The sequence below is a fragment of the Salmo salar genome, chromosome 08 (genome assembly GCF_965601325.2).
Source record: "Salmo salar chromosome 08, fSalSal1, whole genome shotgun sequence".
Taxonomy (NCBI): domain Eukaryota; kingdom Metazoa; phylum Chordata; class Actinopteri; order Salmoniformes; family Salmonidae; genus Salmo; species Salmo salar.
The window spans coordinates 24441160-24455981 of NC_138298.1; the positions used below are offsets into that span (position 1 = coordinate 24441160).

Below are 14822 nucleotides of genomic sequence, written 5' to 3' on the forward strand. Positions count from 1 at the left end.
CGGGGAGGGAGGAGTGCCCATCTCAAATGGAAGAGTAATCTGCGCCGCTCGGTCATTTTGTCAGCATAGTGCACCGTCCAGAAACATGCATCACTTTCCATGACTAGTTTTCATTGGGAGGGCAGATAACGCGTTTTTATCCAAAGCAATCACAGAATCCTAATAATTTCTACACGTGCTGAACTACGTCACTTTTGCATTGCGCCGACTTCGCCATTGGACAAAGTGGGGCAGCCAGGTACCAAATCGAATGCAATCAACTTTCAGCCGGGCAAAAACACGCCTAAACGGGTGCCCGGGCATGATTAATCGAACTCCCTCTCTAATAGAGTAGAAGCATCTCGTTAGCATAGGTTAATTGTGGTGCTGCGTTTTGCATTTTTTTTTATTTGTATTTAACTAGGCATGTCAGTTAAGAACAAATTCTTGGCCAATTGTGCGCCGTCCCATTCACGGCCGGATGTGATACAGCCTGGTTTCGAATCAGGTACTATAGTGACGCCTCTTGCGCTGAGATGCAGTGCCTTAGACCGCTGCGCCACTGCAATTTAGGTGGGTGTATCCTTGATTATGAAGCCCCACCATGCATAATTTAGTAGGCTATTTTATAAAGGTGTCAAATGGGAAAGTTCTCTTCCTTCTGATGAAAGATTAACTCCAAAGCCCAATAGCTATTTTTTTTCGTCTAAATTCAGAGAGAACTATCTCCTTTCTTTCATCAACTGATATCTTTTAGACCTATTTCCCCCCAATGTATTTATACATTTCTTTATTTCTTTATTAAATTTCGTTTCTTCTTTATTTGACAATCATTCCTGTCCTATCGAACATGGCTCACGTGAAGAATGGGAACATCCAAAAGGTAAGACGCTTTTAGCCTTTTTACTTATTTTTATTATTTGAATGTTCAATAGGCCAACATTTTATTTAAAGGGGAAATCTGTGATTTTGATATCATTGATGATCAGTCCTTGTAGAGCTGCCCATGAATTTGAGAGCGGTTACATTTCAATAAAAATGTCAAATATATGTCAACAGTCCTTCTTCCAAAGGACCCTTCCCTGGATAAAATTTCGTGATCATTTTTTGGGGATATTTTGTATTTCCACCAAAATAATCTGCTATCATGGGTCTGACTTTTGTTTTTGTTTTTTTTGCCTAATCCTACTTTCTATAGAAGCTTTCAATATCATTTTTGTATAGCATCATACCCATTACTTTAGTTGGAAAGTGTATTTTGGTCGAAGATGGATAATAGCTTCATTGTTTTGTTGTTCTTAAAGGTCCAATGCTGCCGTTTTTATCTCAATATTAAATTATTTCTGGGTAACAATTAAGTGGGCTGCCTTACTAACCACGTTTCCATCCCCAGTTTTTATGCTATTAGGCTACCTTCTAAATAAATCAATAAAGACAGCTGTGATGGAAATAGGAGGTTTCGGTACAATTTTATGAATGCGGACAGATAGGGCCAATTTGTTCGTTGGACATGGAGGGATATTATTGTGTCGTAAAATAAATTATGCGAGAGATGGCATTGGAAACGCCTTTATGCGCAAATATAGATATAATAACCACCATATCCACGTAAACTTGGAGTCACGCGATGATAAAGTGTGTTGTCCTCCCACTAACACTCGGGAAACAATGCCGTTTATAGGCAACAGAGTAAATACATTCATAAACTCATTATTACAAAAACAGCCCTATATCCACACTATAGCAAAAATAATTTTGCGTTATGCCAGCGAGATTGATCTGTTAGAATATCTAATATTAATTCAGGAAGATGGACAAGCAAGAGAGTGAGAGGTGAAAGTGCATTATAGCAGAGTCAGGTAGGCTACAAGTAGGGATGCAGGAAGAGGATGATTATGTGGGCCTACAGCAAGAAGGAAAAAAGTTAGCCCAACTAGGTAATCATTCATTATTTGGATTATGGATGATCAATTATTGTTCTGTCACTGCATGACAATGCACATTTGTTATAGCCTACAGTTGTTATTGTCTTTGAAGCCAAAAACAAGACATGCATTTTTGGGAAATGCTCTAAATAGCAAGTTGTTCAGTTGTTTATTTTCATACCAGTAGGGCTCTCCTAGCTGTGCTGTTGAGGAACTACTAGAGCAAGCTGACTTAGTTGTTTTCTTTGGAACACAACCCTGCATCCCCGCCATCACACAATTACTGTTTACGCATTCTAAAAAGGTCCATTCTAAATTGCAATCTGGTCAGGTGGGCGTTTGAAAGTGTGTTCTATTGCCAACATGGCTAGCTAAGTTACAAAATACGATCTTAGTGTTAGACTTTCACAAGGCAATTCAGAGAAGCAGATCGTAATTTTGGTGTGCATATATACTGAACAAAAATATAAAGACAACATGCAACAATTTCAATGATTTTACTGAGTTACAGTTCATATAAGGACATCAGTAAATTGAAATAAATGCATTAGGCCATAATATATGGATTTCACATGACTGGGCAGTGGCCACCCACTTGGGTGTCAGGCCACCCACTTGGGAGCCATGCCATCCAATCAGAATGAGTCCCCCCCCCCACAAAAGGGCTTTAATTACAGACAGAAATACTCCTCAGTTGAATCAGCTGTCCGGGTGGCTGGTCTCAGACGAACCCGCAGGTGAAGAAGTCGGAGGGGGAGGTCCTGGGTTGGCATGGTTAGACGTGGTCTGCGGTTGTGAGGCAGGTTTGACAAACTGCCAAATTCTCTAAAATGACATTGGCGGCGGCTTATGGTAGAGAAATGAACATTCAATTCTCTGGCAAAGGCTCTGGCGAACATTCCTGCAGTTAGCATGCCAATTGCACACTCCCTCAAGACATCTGTGGCACTGAGTTGTGTGACAAAAATGCACATTTTAGAGTGGCCTTTTGTTGTCCCCAGCACAAGGTGCACCTGTATAATGACCACGCTCTTTAATCAGCTTCTTGATATGCCACACCTGTCAGGTGGATGGATTATCTTGGCAAATGGGAGAAATGCTCACTAACGGATGTAAACAAATTTGAGAAGGTTTTTGTGCATATGCTTCCCTGTGGCTCACTTGGTAGAGCATGGTGTTTGCAACGCCAGGATGGTGTGTGCAACGCCAGGGTTGTGGGTTCGATTCCCACGGGGGGCCAGTTCAAAAAAATAAATAAAAAAAATACAAATGCATGAAATGTATGTAAGTCGCTCTGGATAAGAGCGTCTGCTAAATGACTAAAATGTAAATGTATATGGAACATTAATGGGATCTCTTATTTCAGCTCATGAAACCAACACTCTACATATTGCGTTTATATTTTTAATCAGTATATAGCATCACAGCGCTGGCAAACATGGTTGACCATCACCCTGACCAAAATGACTGACATTTATCCCATCATAAGAAGATTGATGGCCATTCTAATATTCTAATTCTATGAGCATGTTACTGTACAGCCCCTGTGTCCCAATGTCAAATCAAATCTTATTGGTCACATACACATGGTTAGCAGATGTTAATGCGAGTGTAGCGAAATACTTGTGCTTCTAGTTCTGACAGTGCAGTAATATCTAAGTAATCTAACAATTCCCCAACCGAATACACACAAATCTAAAGGGGTGAATGAGAATATGTACACGTAAGTATATGGATGAGCGATGTCCGATCGGCATAGGCAAGGTGCAGTAGATGGTATAAAGTACAGTATATGCATATGATATGAGTAATGTAAACATTATAAAAGTGGCATTGTTTAAAGAGACTAGTGATTCATTTATTAAAGTGGTCAGTGATTGGGTCTCAATGTAGGCAGCAGCCTCTGAGTTAGTGATGGCTGTTTAGCAGTCTGATGGCCTTGAGATAGAAGCTGTTTTTCAGTCTCTCTGTCCCAGCTTTGATGCACCTGTACTGACCTCGCCTTCTGGATGGTAGCGGGGTGAACAGGTAGTAGTTGGTGTCCTTGATGATCTTTTTGGCCTTCCTGTGACATCGGGTGCTGTAGTTGTCATGGAGGGCAGGTAGTTTGCTCCCGGTGATGCGTTGTGCAGACCGCACCACCCTCTGGAGAGCCTTGCAGTTGAGGGCGGTGCAGTTGCTGTACCAGGCTGTTATGCAGCCCGACAGGATGCTCTCAATTGTGCATCTGTAAAAGTTTGTCAGGGTTTTTGGTGGCAAGCCAAATTTCTTGAGCCTCCTGAGGTTGAAGAGGCGCTGTTGATCATTCTTCACCAAACTCTCTGTGGGTGGACCTTTTCAGTGTCTGTGACGTGTACGCCCAGGAACTGAAAACTTTCCACCTTCTCCACCGCTGTCCCTTCGATGTGGACAGGGGGGTGCTCCCTCTGCTGTTTCCTGAAGTCCACGATCATCTCCTTTTGTTTTGTTGACGTTGAGTGAGAGGTTGTTTTCCTGACACCACACTTCAAGTGCCCTCACCTCCTCCCTGTAGGCTGTCTCGTCGTTGTTGGTAATCAAGCCTACCACTGTAGTGTCGTCTGCAAACTTGATGATTGAGTTGGAGGCGTGCGTGGCCACGCAGTCGTGGGTGAACAGGGAGTACAGGAGGGGGCTGAGCACGCACCCTTGTGTGAGGGTCAGCCAAGTGGAGATGTTTCCTACCTTCGCCACCTGGGGGCGGCACGTCAGAAAGTCCAGGACCCAATTGCACAGGGCGGGGTTGAGACCCAGAGCCTCTAGCTTGATGATGAGCTTGGAGGGTACTATGGTGTTGAATGCTGAGCTGTAGTCAATGAACAGCATTCTTACATAGGTATTCCTCTTGTCCAGATGGGATATGGCAGTGTGCAGTGTGATGGCGATTGCGTCGTCTGTGGACCTGTTGGGGCGGTATGCAAACTGAAGTGGGTCTAGGGTGGCCGGTAAGGTGGCAGTGATATGATCCTTGAGTAGTCTCTCAGAGCACTTCATGATGACAGAAGTGAGTGCTATGGGGCGGTAGTCATTTAGTTCCGTTATCAGTGACACTTATCAAAATTGGCTATTTTGAACCGGTGCGAGTATAAAGAGCAAACCTACGTCACTTTTGTTTTGAGACAACTTCGCCATCGGCCAAAACGGGGCACCAGGCTCAAGCCTAGGAAGCAACTCGGTTCCAAAACGAATGCAATCAACAGTAACCTGGTTCACCCGGGCATGCCTGGGGTATTAAAGCCTTGTTCACATTGGCAGTTTGAAATGACTCAAATACAAAATAAATGTTGCATTTCTGATATGAGTCTTCTCTTTCCTGCATTCTGAACAGCCAAAAAGCACATGGAATCGGATATTTCAAGACATTTCAAACCCCCTTCGTAGGTGGTTTGAAGTCCGGTACAAATCTAATTCCTGGCGCTGTGACTTGTCTTAACGGTCAAATCTGATTTATTTGCCCTGAAGTGGTTTTTAGACTGTTATTCTGCATATCTTGTTGCTTGCTAGCTACAACAGTTTGACAAGAACATGTGGTAGCTAACTAGCTTTTTAATTGTTGACAAACAAATTAGTTTGTGCGCTAGAAAGCTAAACAGCTAGCTAGTTGACTGCTGTGACTAGACAAAAAGGACTCGTTTTGAAAGCTGGACCATCTTATTCTTTGAAGCTCTAAACATGTTCTTACACTATGAGTTTGAGTATTCAAAGCCACTGGGAAATGTCCATGGCATTGTCGTCACCTTAGCTTGTTACATAACTTCTGAGTGATAGGAACCAGGAACCAGGAGCACCACCACCAATCAGCCTACACCACTGCACACACACCCGTCATTACTATGACAACTAGCGTAACCATGTCAGCAAATGACTGCTGTCTGAACACAAACAAAACTGATCTGGTCACTTGTAACTTGCAGTTTGGACAGTCAGTATTCCAAAGCTGATTTGAAAAGCAAAACTGACTTGAGCGTTAAGGCCTGCAGTGTGAACAAGGATTAATAAACCCCTCACTGTAAGTGACTTCTTTGTTATTGCCTTCCTTTGAGGTAATAACTGATTAGAAACACTTCAAAGAAGAGGGTAAGGAAGGATACACTTCAGGAATTTGAACGAGGCCCAGAACTCTCAATTATCCAATGGGAATCCTGTGACAAATGCACTGCTATACCAAAGAAGAAAAATAAATTCACTGCGATGGTATTTAGATTGATTCTCAGAGGTTACGTTTACACTTATCCCATGTCTTATATTTTTCCACTAATTGGCCTTTTGACCAATCAGATCAGCTCTAAAAAAGAGCTGATGTGAAAAGCTCCAATGGGATTGGTCAAAAGACCAGTTAGTGGAGAAAAATATGAAAATTGGGCTGCCTGTATAAACACAGCCAAAGGGCTTGCAGTTTGGCTCGGCACTGAGGATGGCTCCTTGTGCAGTTGATAAACTTGATTTCCTTGACTTTCAGATGGACCCAGAGGATCCCTTTCTCCTGGTACCTGATAAGACGTAAGTCTCCTACTTCACAAGTCTATGCTAAGATACACATTGATTTAGATATTCCCTCTATGTAAAAGAGCTATCAGAAGTCCATAAGCTATGTAACCATAGTTACAGTATTAATGCCTACAGCACAAATCTCAGCCGATGCAGACACATTCAACATTGTGTTCTGTATCTAAATAGATATTTAATACTGTCTGCCGCATGCTGTGACTGCTATAGCCCCCATACTCAATTGGTGGACTGCAATCCGGACCCAGAACAGGGTCAATATGGACTCAAGTTCTTTAGGAACTCTGTTGGGATTTAACCCCTGGTATCATATAAACACACACAAGACATGGACGAGTGTCGAATTACAGGAAAGTAGCTTTAAAATTGCCAAATTCTTAACGCCAGCAAGAGGGGTTTGAACAGTTTGGAATCGCATGGGTTGTGAGTTTATTTTATTACGCCAATAAATGACCTTTGCCGCCTAGGACATTTTGTGTTACCCAACCTTCTCAAATGGTACTTGAGTAACCCTTTTCTAGAGTCCTGTCAAAAGCAGCCAATGACATCCATGTGTAGAACATTACTGGAGACATACTACACCTGATCTGCACTTCTGTTTCCCTTCCCAGGAAATCCCAGATGGATTTAGAGACTGCCTTGCAGGATAGTGCCAAAGCCCTTGACCTCTTCCTCAACAACCGGTTCTCAGACGCCTTGGATCTCCTCAGACCCTGGTATGTCCCATTCACCATCATCATAGCTTGCCTTGAGGCTTTACATCATTTAGGATGAACTGCTCATGTCTGTCTCTAATAGTGATGGATGGTGACCTGTTCGGTAAGGTGTATTCTACTGCAATATTGCCAACACAAATTGTCCTAATTGGCTACCAGAAACGGTCCACTTTCTCTGTGTATATTCATTGGTTGGTCACATTGGATCCATTTCTCAATAAAATGCTTCTCGAGTTTCGTCATGTTCTTTCAGGAGGAGCCAAAGTATGTACCACGCCGTGGGCTACAGCAGCATGTTGGCCATGCAGGCGGGCATGACCTTTGAACCCAAGGATGTTGAAAAGGCCATGACTGCTCTGCAGGAGTCTCTGCAGACGTGCCAGATGTACGGTTTTGCTTCTCTCATAGAAATGTCATGAATGTAGGGCATCTAGTTCTGTAGAGTTTCAATTGCCAATGCATTGAAGAAGCTTTATCTCACGCGTCAGATTCAGACATTGTTGGGCAATGGCAGGACTTAGCTATTGTTTCGATTCAAGACTCTAGCTCTAAGCGGACACCCCGCCTCTGTTTTGGTAAAAAGCTGAAGGATGGACCTGGAGTAATGCAACTATGGATGATGCAAGGACTGTTAGTTTGCAAACATTGGAGTTACCCCATCAGAACCCAAAATGTACATGTGGTTTTGACAATTGAACTAAGCTCATGAGGCATTTATCTGTGTTATATTCTTCAAGAATCAATCGTAGTGTATATATTATACTTTTTTTTTGGTCCAAAAGTGGATGTAGCAACTAAGGATTCTAACTTTAACACAGTACGTTATCTCATCACAGGTTCCGGAAGAAGACTAACATGGTGGAGGCCATCACTGAAATGTTTTACAAGCAGCCAGCTGACGACTTAACTGAAGGTGTGATGGGCATACCATCTCCGTGATGGCTGTAGGTTATAAAGGACGATATCAGTATGTCGACAACTGGACATCCATACATGTAGTATGATGCATGACAATGTGAAAATTAGAGTAGTATGAGTCATCCATACTGAAATATACATGTTTCATGAGTGGCGTTTGATTGATTTCATGTATTTTATTGTTTGGGTTGTCATGCTTCAGGATGCCCAGCACACATGGGGGTAAAATACTATTTGCTGTAGCAAAATTATAATATATGCACAGTATAGTTTATTTGGAAAGTTTTCAGACCCCATTACTTTTTCCACATTTTGTTAAGTTACAGCCTTATTCTAAAAATGTATTAAATTGTTTTTCAATCTACACACACTATACCCCATAATGACAAAGCAAAAATAGGTTTTTACAAATGTTTGCTAATTTAAAAAAAGAAAACTGATCACGTTTACGTACGTGTTCAGACCCTTTACTCAGTACTTTGTTGAAGCACCTTTGGCAGCGATTACAGCCTTGATTCTTCTTGGGTATGTGCCTCAACACAATCCTGTTTTGGTGCTCTACGGACAATTCCTTTGACCTCATGGCTTGGTTTTTGCTCTGACATGAACTGTCAACTGTGGGACCTTACATAGACAGGTGTGTGCCTTTCCAAATCATGTCCAATCAATATAATTTACCACAGGTGGACTCCAATCAAGTTGTAGAAACACCTCAAGGATGATCAATGGAAACAGGATGCACCTGAGCTCAATTGCAAAGGGTCAATAGCAAAGGGTCTGAATACTTATGTAAATACATTTCTATGTTCTGCAAAAATGTCTAAACCTGTTATTGTATGTGTAGATTGACAAATGTATTTAATCAATTTCAGAATAAGACAACGTAAAAATGTGGAAAAAGGGAAGGGGTCCTGAATACTTTCCGAATGCACTGTTTACATATACTACATCCACATTGGTTTAAATGTGTGGGTCTGTTCTGGACTTTGAGTGACAGGCATCTCTTTGTTTGCTCCTTGCCCGCTGCAGAGGAGATGCATGCGGAGTTGTGCTATGCTGAGGCGCTATTGCAGAAGGCTGCACTCACTTTTCTGGAGGAGAGCATGATCAGCTTCATCAAAGGAGGCATCAAGATCCGCAACAGCTTTCTGATCTACAAGTGGGCAGTTGTTTTTTGTTTTTTCTTCTTCACACGACTGACCCAAACCAAGCTGTACTGAGCTGGCCTGGTTTCACATGAACTGGTTGATGATTTATAATGTGAAAAGGATTTTATATTTCGTGTTTGGGTAGTCCAGTCACAGGTGGCTGGTGACACCTTAATTGGGGAGGACGGGCTCAAAGTAATGTCTGGAATGATATCAAGCACATCAAATGTGGTTTCCATATGTTTGATTCCATTCACTCCATTCCAGTTTATTATTAGCCGCCGCCACCATCCTCTCACCAGCCTCCTGTGCTTCCAGTATAAGAATGACTGTTCACAGAATTGATGCACTAGAAAGAAATGAATCAAATGTTATCAGGCAGTGATTTATTTTTAGCAGGGTCACATTTGAGAGTCAAGTATTTTGGGAGATCTTGCATGGTTGATGGTGTACTCAAGTTCATAGTTCAGTATATGTCATTCTGTCCATGAGCTACTCTTGTCTATTAATGTTCTGTATTATGTCATGTTTTGTGTGGACCCCAGGAAGAGTAGCTGCTTCATTAGCAATGTCTAATGGGGATCCTTATAAAATAAACAAATACCTGTTTGGCTCCTCTCTAATAGGGAATGTGATGTTATGTCAACCATGGCAAAGAACCAGTCTGACCAGATGAGCACACAAGCTCACTTCAGGAGCGGTGTGAACATGGGCATTGGTTCATTTAACTTGGTAAGAGCGTTGGTGTTTAGTGTTTCAGCTTCAGCGTTATAGGTGAGGTAGAAGATGGTAGGACAGGCAGATTAATAAGAGTTGCTAAAGCGGTCAACTGTAAGATTACAAATATTTTTTTCTCAACTCAAATGAGGAATGTTTTTATTTTCTATTGGCTGTTTTTTTTTCTTTGACATGAAAGGGGGATTTTTGTTTTGTGGTCCTCAGATGCTGAGGTCACTATCTTCACCGTTTGGTTTTCCTCTTTCAGTATTTGTCTCTCTTGCCGAGCAAGGTCCTCAGACTACTGGAGTGGATGGGTTTCTCTGGAGACCGGGTAGGTGACGAGGAGCAGTCTCACCACTTCTCTCTCTGAGACTATTAAGCATCACACACCGGCCGCCTTGCAAAATATTCCTTTTCTCTTGAATAGTCCGAGTGGGGAGTCTTTTTTTCAAAGTAATTATTGTCAAAAATAATACATCTGTAAATGTTTGAAATGATACATTTCTTTAGTTTACTTCCCATTATGCCTCATAATTAAGCCAATGACAATGCAATGAAGTGTATGTTGTTGACAGAGGCTTGTTGTACAGGAAGTGGGTCTGTCCCAGCTGAGGGAGGGGGCAGCCAGCAACAGCCTACGCTCCATCCTCAGCACTCTGTGCCTCCTGATGTACCACCTCTACATCAGCGTCATACTGGGTAAGGTACAGATCTAGGATCAGCTTTCCCTCCCCGAAATCTTACCATAACCTGGGAACACTAAATTGGGGAAAACCCAAAAAGGACCCAAGACCTGTGGGCAACATTGACCTACTCCTCAAATGCCACACAGGCCACTGGAGTTTTGAGGATAAAGGATGCCCTCTGGTGGTGACAATGCTAAACTGCTCCATTGTTACTACAGTACTGTGATCATCAACTGTCTCAGTCACGCTTTACAAAGTCACTTTGTCTCCAGCTGGTTTCTTATGTGAAGAGCATTTAATCCATTTGTATGGACTATTAGGCTGTGTTTACACAGGCAGCCCAGTTGTGATCTCTTTTCCACTCATTTATCTTTTGACCAATCAGGTCTATTCACATCAAATCTTTTTCAGAACTGATCTGATTGGACAAAAGATGAATTATTGAAAAAGATAGAATTGGACTGCCTGTGTAAATGTATCCTTAGATAATGGGTTTTAATTTACAACAGCCATTAGGGTTGATTGATGCCTTGTCTTTCCTTCTCTATAGGTACTGGTGAGGCGAACCTGGTAGAGTCTGATGTTCTTCTGGAGCCCTACATTGAAAAGTTCCCCAATGTAAGTGAACAGTCCCCCTCCTGCAAGGTCTTCCCACTTGCCACCTCTCCTCCGTTAACATTGACTGTGGTTGTTCTCTAGGGGGCCCTCATTCTCTTCTACCAGGCCAGGATTGCTTTGCTCAAGGGTAACTTTGAATTTGTGAGTAATCTCCCTTTTTAAGAAAGGCATCTTCATACATTTTCCTGGGTAGTATTCATTAGTGTACCAAATGGAAGAAAACATAACTGGGAGCAACTTCCCAAACTTGTCCAATGAGAAACACTTGTGTTCTGTTGCAAAGCATTTTGCTATGCTGTGCCCTAATGAATATGACCCTGTCTGCTATGTTACAAGTTATAACATGTACTCCTCTAACAAGAACCATATCTCATTATTTTGTGTATCTGTCCGCCAGGCCCAGAAGAAGTTCCTGGAGTGCATAGCGGCGCAGCAGGAGTGGCGTCAGATCCACCATCTGTGTTACTGGGAGCTTATGTGGTCCTACTCCTTCCAGCAGGACTGGCTGGAGGCCTACCAGTATGCAGACCTTCTCTGCAAAGAGAGCAAGTGGTCCCAGGTATAGTAGACCTGTAGCAGCCTGACTAAAACATTTAGGATGGAGGTCCCAGGTATAGTAGACCTGTAGCAGCCTGACTAAAACATTTAGGATGGAGGTCCCAGGTATAGTAGACCTGTAGCAGCCTGACTAAAACATTTAGGATGGAGGTCCCAGGTATAGTAGACCTGTAGCAGCCTGACTAAAACATTTAGGATGGAGGTCCCAGGTATAGTACACAGTGGCGGTTCTAGACCATTTCAACTGGGTGGGGGGGGGGGGGGGGCCAAGCTGGGGCCAGTTGTACTGTTAGAGGGGCCAGTTACATTAGACGTTATTGTTGTCATATTGTTTTCTTCACTGCATTGCAGGCATTAGCAGGCAAAAGACCATGTTCATAATCATGAGTGTTCTGCGTTGCCACTGTCTAATAACGGATGTATAGCAAAAATGATAGTACACACACACCTGATAGTACACACACTTTTTGTTGTCACATACACTGGAAAGGTGCAGTGACGTGTGTTGTTTTACAGGGTCTGCCATAGTGGTACGATGCCCCTGGTGCAGTTTAGGATCAAGTGGACATCGATAGATTTTTCACCTTGTCGGCTTGGGTATATGAACCAGGGACATTTCGGTTACAGGCCCAACACTAACCGCTAGGCTACCTGCTGCCCTAGCAGCCTAACTAAAACCATTTTACTTCCCGGTCACAGATTAAGGTCCTTATCCAGTTTTCCAGTAACTCTCCTCTCCTATACTTTTTCTTATTTTTTTTAACCCTTACGGTCTTTCCTCCTTGCTCTTTACAGCTCCCCCATGTTCTAAAACTGGTATATCCCCTGGAGGTCTGGGTACAGATGGGACATATTCATTGTGACGTTTGGTCTCTCCTGGCAGGCTCTGTACGTGTTCCAGAAAGCTTCCATCCTCAGCATGATGCCAGAGGAGGAGGTGAAGAAAACTGGGGAGAATGTGGAACAGTTGTTCAGGTATGTGTTGTCAATAAAGCCGCATTTTATTTGTATGGCACCCAAAGATACTATGCAACTTGAAAAGAAAGTAGGTCCACACCAAAAAAAAGATTACTATATTTTCAGGATGGCATAAATGTAATATTTACATGAATCATAAACTGAACAGAAGGCACTGTTACACAGGGAAGGTGGGTTGTTAAGGTTTATAGTTTTGGCTACTTTCATGTGTCTTATAGGCAAGTGGAGAGCCTGCGGCTGCGGATTGCAGGGAAGTCTATCCCAACGGAGAAGTTCGCCGCGAAGAAGGCTCAGCGGTACAGCGCCGCAACGCCAGTGACGCTGGTGATTCCTGCCGTGGTGAGAACACATTTTTTTATTTATTCAAAGAAATATACGTGAACTTTTAAAATGTGGTATTTAGGTCTAAAATGCATTTTCCTCATGACAGGAAATGATATATGTTTGGAATGGCTTCACCATTGTTGGCAAAAGGCCTGAACTGACAGAGAGCATTCTGGTCACTATCAAGAAAGCAGAGGAGCAACTGAAGAATGACCCAAGTTCGTTTACCTTCACAATGCTCTAGGTCTAATCTATGGGATGGTGTGGGGGTCTCAATGGGAAAAAAATGGTCCATTGTGGTAGAAATGCCAGGGCTGATTTCTGGTCCATCAGCCCCCGTCTAATACAGAATAAAAGTTGTTTTTTTTCTTTCCTCTCCCAGATCCATCAGAGTACCACGTGGATGACCAGTGCATGGTCCAGATGCTGAAGGGGCTGTGTCTGAGACACCTGGGCCGTCTCGACCAGGCCCAACTCTGCTTTACACAGGTCATCTCCAGGTAAGGCTATTATCGCCATTCACTGATCATTGAGGAATGTGGTTTGTGTGGCTCCTCAGGGGTTAAGACTATTGATGCAGCCAAATGTAATAGATCTGTTGGCTTTCTCACAATCTGATTGTTGTGGTGTTTTGTTTTTACAGTGAAAACAGGATCAAGCATGACCACTACCTGGTGCCATACAGCATGTATGAACTGGGTCTTCTCTACAAGCAGCAAGGAGATTTGGGGAAGGCTACCACCACCATAGAAAATGCCAAGTAAGTGTCAATTGAAACCAGCACTACTTTAGATGCATTGTTTACTGCCTAGGATTAATAATGAATGTTAAGATGTATCTGGATGTTTACAGGCTGAACTACAAGGGTTATAGCATGGAGTCAAGGCTACACTTCCGTATCCATGCTGCCCTTAACACAATGGGGACCTCGGTGGCCAAACTTCCGCCCCACCACACGTCAGCTTGAGGACGCGAAGGTAAAAGGCGCCACTGCCAACGAGGAATTGCTGAATGTCTTGGGTCCATTCTACCTTGATATGGATGTGTACAGACTTGGAAGAGCCTTGATTATAGTACACTTAGAAAAAGCCTGCTCTTAAAATGTAAATGTTGCAATATGAGTATTTTACCCTTTTCTGTAGGGCCAAATCATGACTAGAGATTTGAGCACTAATTTTAAGCACAAATCTTCCATTGTAATCGATGCATGATTTACAAGAAACGTGTGAGCTACACACTTGGATCTTAGGTTAGGATATGGCCTAAATGTTTTGGGTTTAGCCTTTGATTTGAGTCAGGTTTGTCTTTTCTTTTATACTTATGTTCTATACACATTATGCTGTTATACATTCTGCTCAAACTGTTTAATTTTCTGCTAATTTAACCAATTAATTTACATTTGAACACATGGTTCTTTATTATCCACAGACATGAAGGTTCACTGGAAATGCAAAGTTTTACCTGTCATTGTACTAAGTGATTGCTCAAAAGATTTTAACAAATAAAACTGTTGGAATGGTTGAATTTGCGATTTTATGTTTTGCATGAATTGTCTGCCATTCATTCACTCAGACCTCAATAACAAAACGCATCACACCTACAAACTGCACATTACTGTTGTCTGAGCAGCAAACTGTAACTGTTCAGTCAGTTTTCAGAGGATGCTTTTTGTTACTATTCAGTACTGTATCCAAATCAGAGGTTCTCTGTTATAGCGCGTTTACTGTA

The 14822-nt window shown here is 42.5% G+C and overlaps 1 protein-coding gene across 2 annotated transcripts; it reads left to right on the plus strand.

The window, feature by feature from the left end:
* The first annotated feature begins 15 nt into the window (after positions 1–15).
* Positions 16–14618, plus strand: LOC106610345 (tetratricopeptide repeat protein 39B). 2 transcript variants are annotated; one of them, XM_082978470.1, is made up of 19 exons: positions 16–552; positions 845–862; positions 6382–6422; positions 7040–7144; positions 7398–7529; positions 7981–8057; positions 9092–9221; positions 9837–9942; positions 10196–10261; positions 10521–10629; positions 11167–11234; positions 11316–11375; positions 11632–11793; positions 12676–12767; positions 12989–13109; positions 13201–13312; positions 13477–13594; positions 13738–13854; positions 13947–14618. In XM_082978470.1, exons 3-19 carry the CDS (start codon positions 6382–6384, stop codon positions 14059–14061), a joined length of 1731 nt encoding a protein of 576 aa, XP_082834596.1. In that variant the 5' UTR covers positions 16–552; positions 845–862; the 3' UTR covers positions 14062–14618. The 2 variants fall into 2 exon arrangements, with proteins under 2 accessions (XP_082834596.1, XP_014065136.1); XM_014209661.3 differs by lacking the exon at positions 16–552 and having other exon boundaries at positions 560–862.
* Positions 14619–14822: the final 204 nt, after the last annotated feature.

Coding starts and splice junctions, on each gene's coding strand:
- LOC106610345 (XM_014209661.3), top strand. CDS start 830: ATGGCTCACGTGAAGAATGGGAACATCCAAAAG. Junction 8,058..9,091: donor AGCTGACGACTTAACTGAAG/GTGTGATGGGCA, acceptor TGCCCGCTGCAG/AGGAGATGCATGCGGAGTTG. Junction 13,110..13,200: donor CGCTGGTGATTCCTGCCGTG/GTGAGAACACAT, acceptor TCCTCATGACAG/GAAATGATATATGTTTGGAA.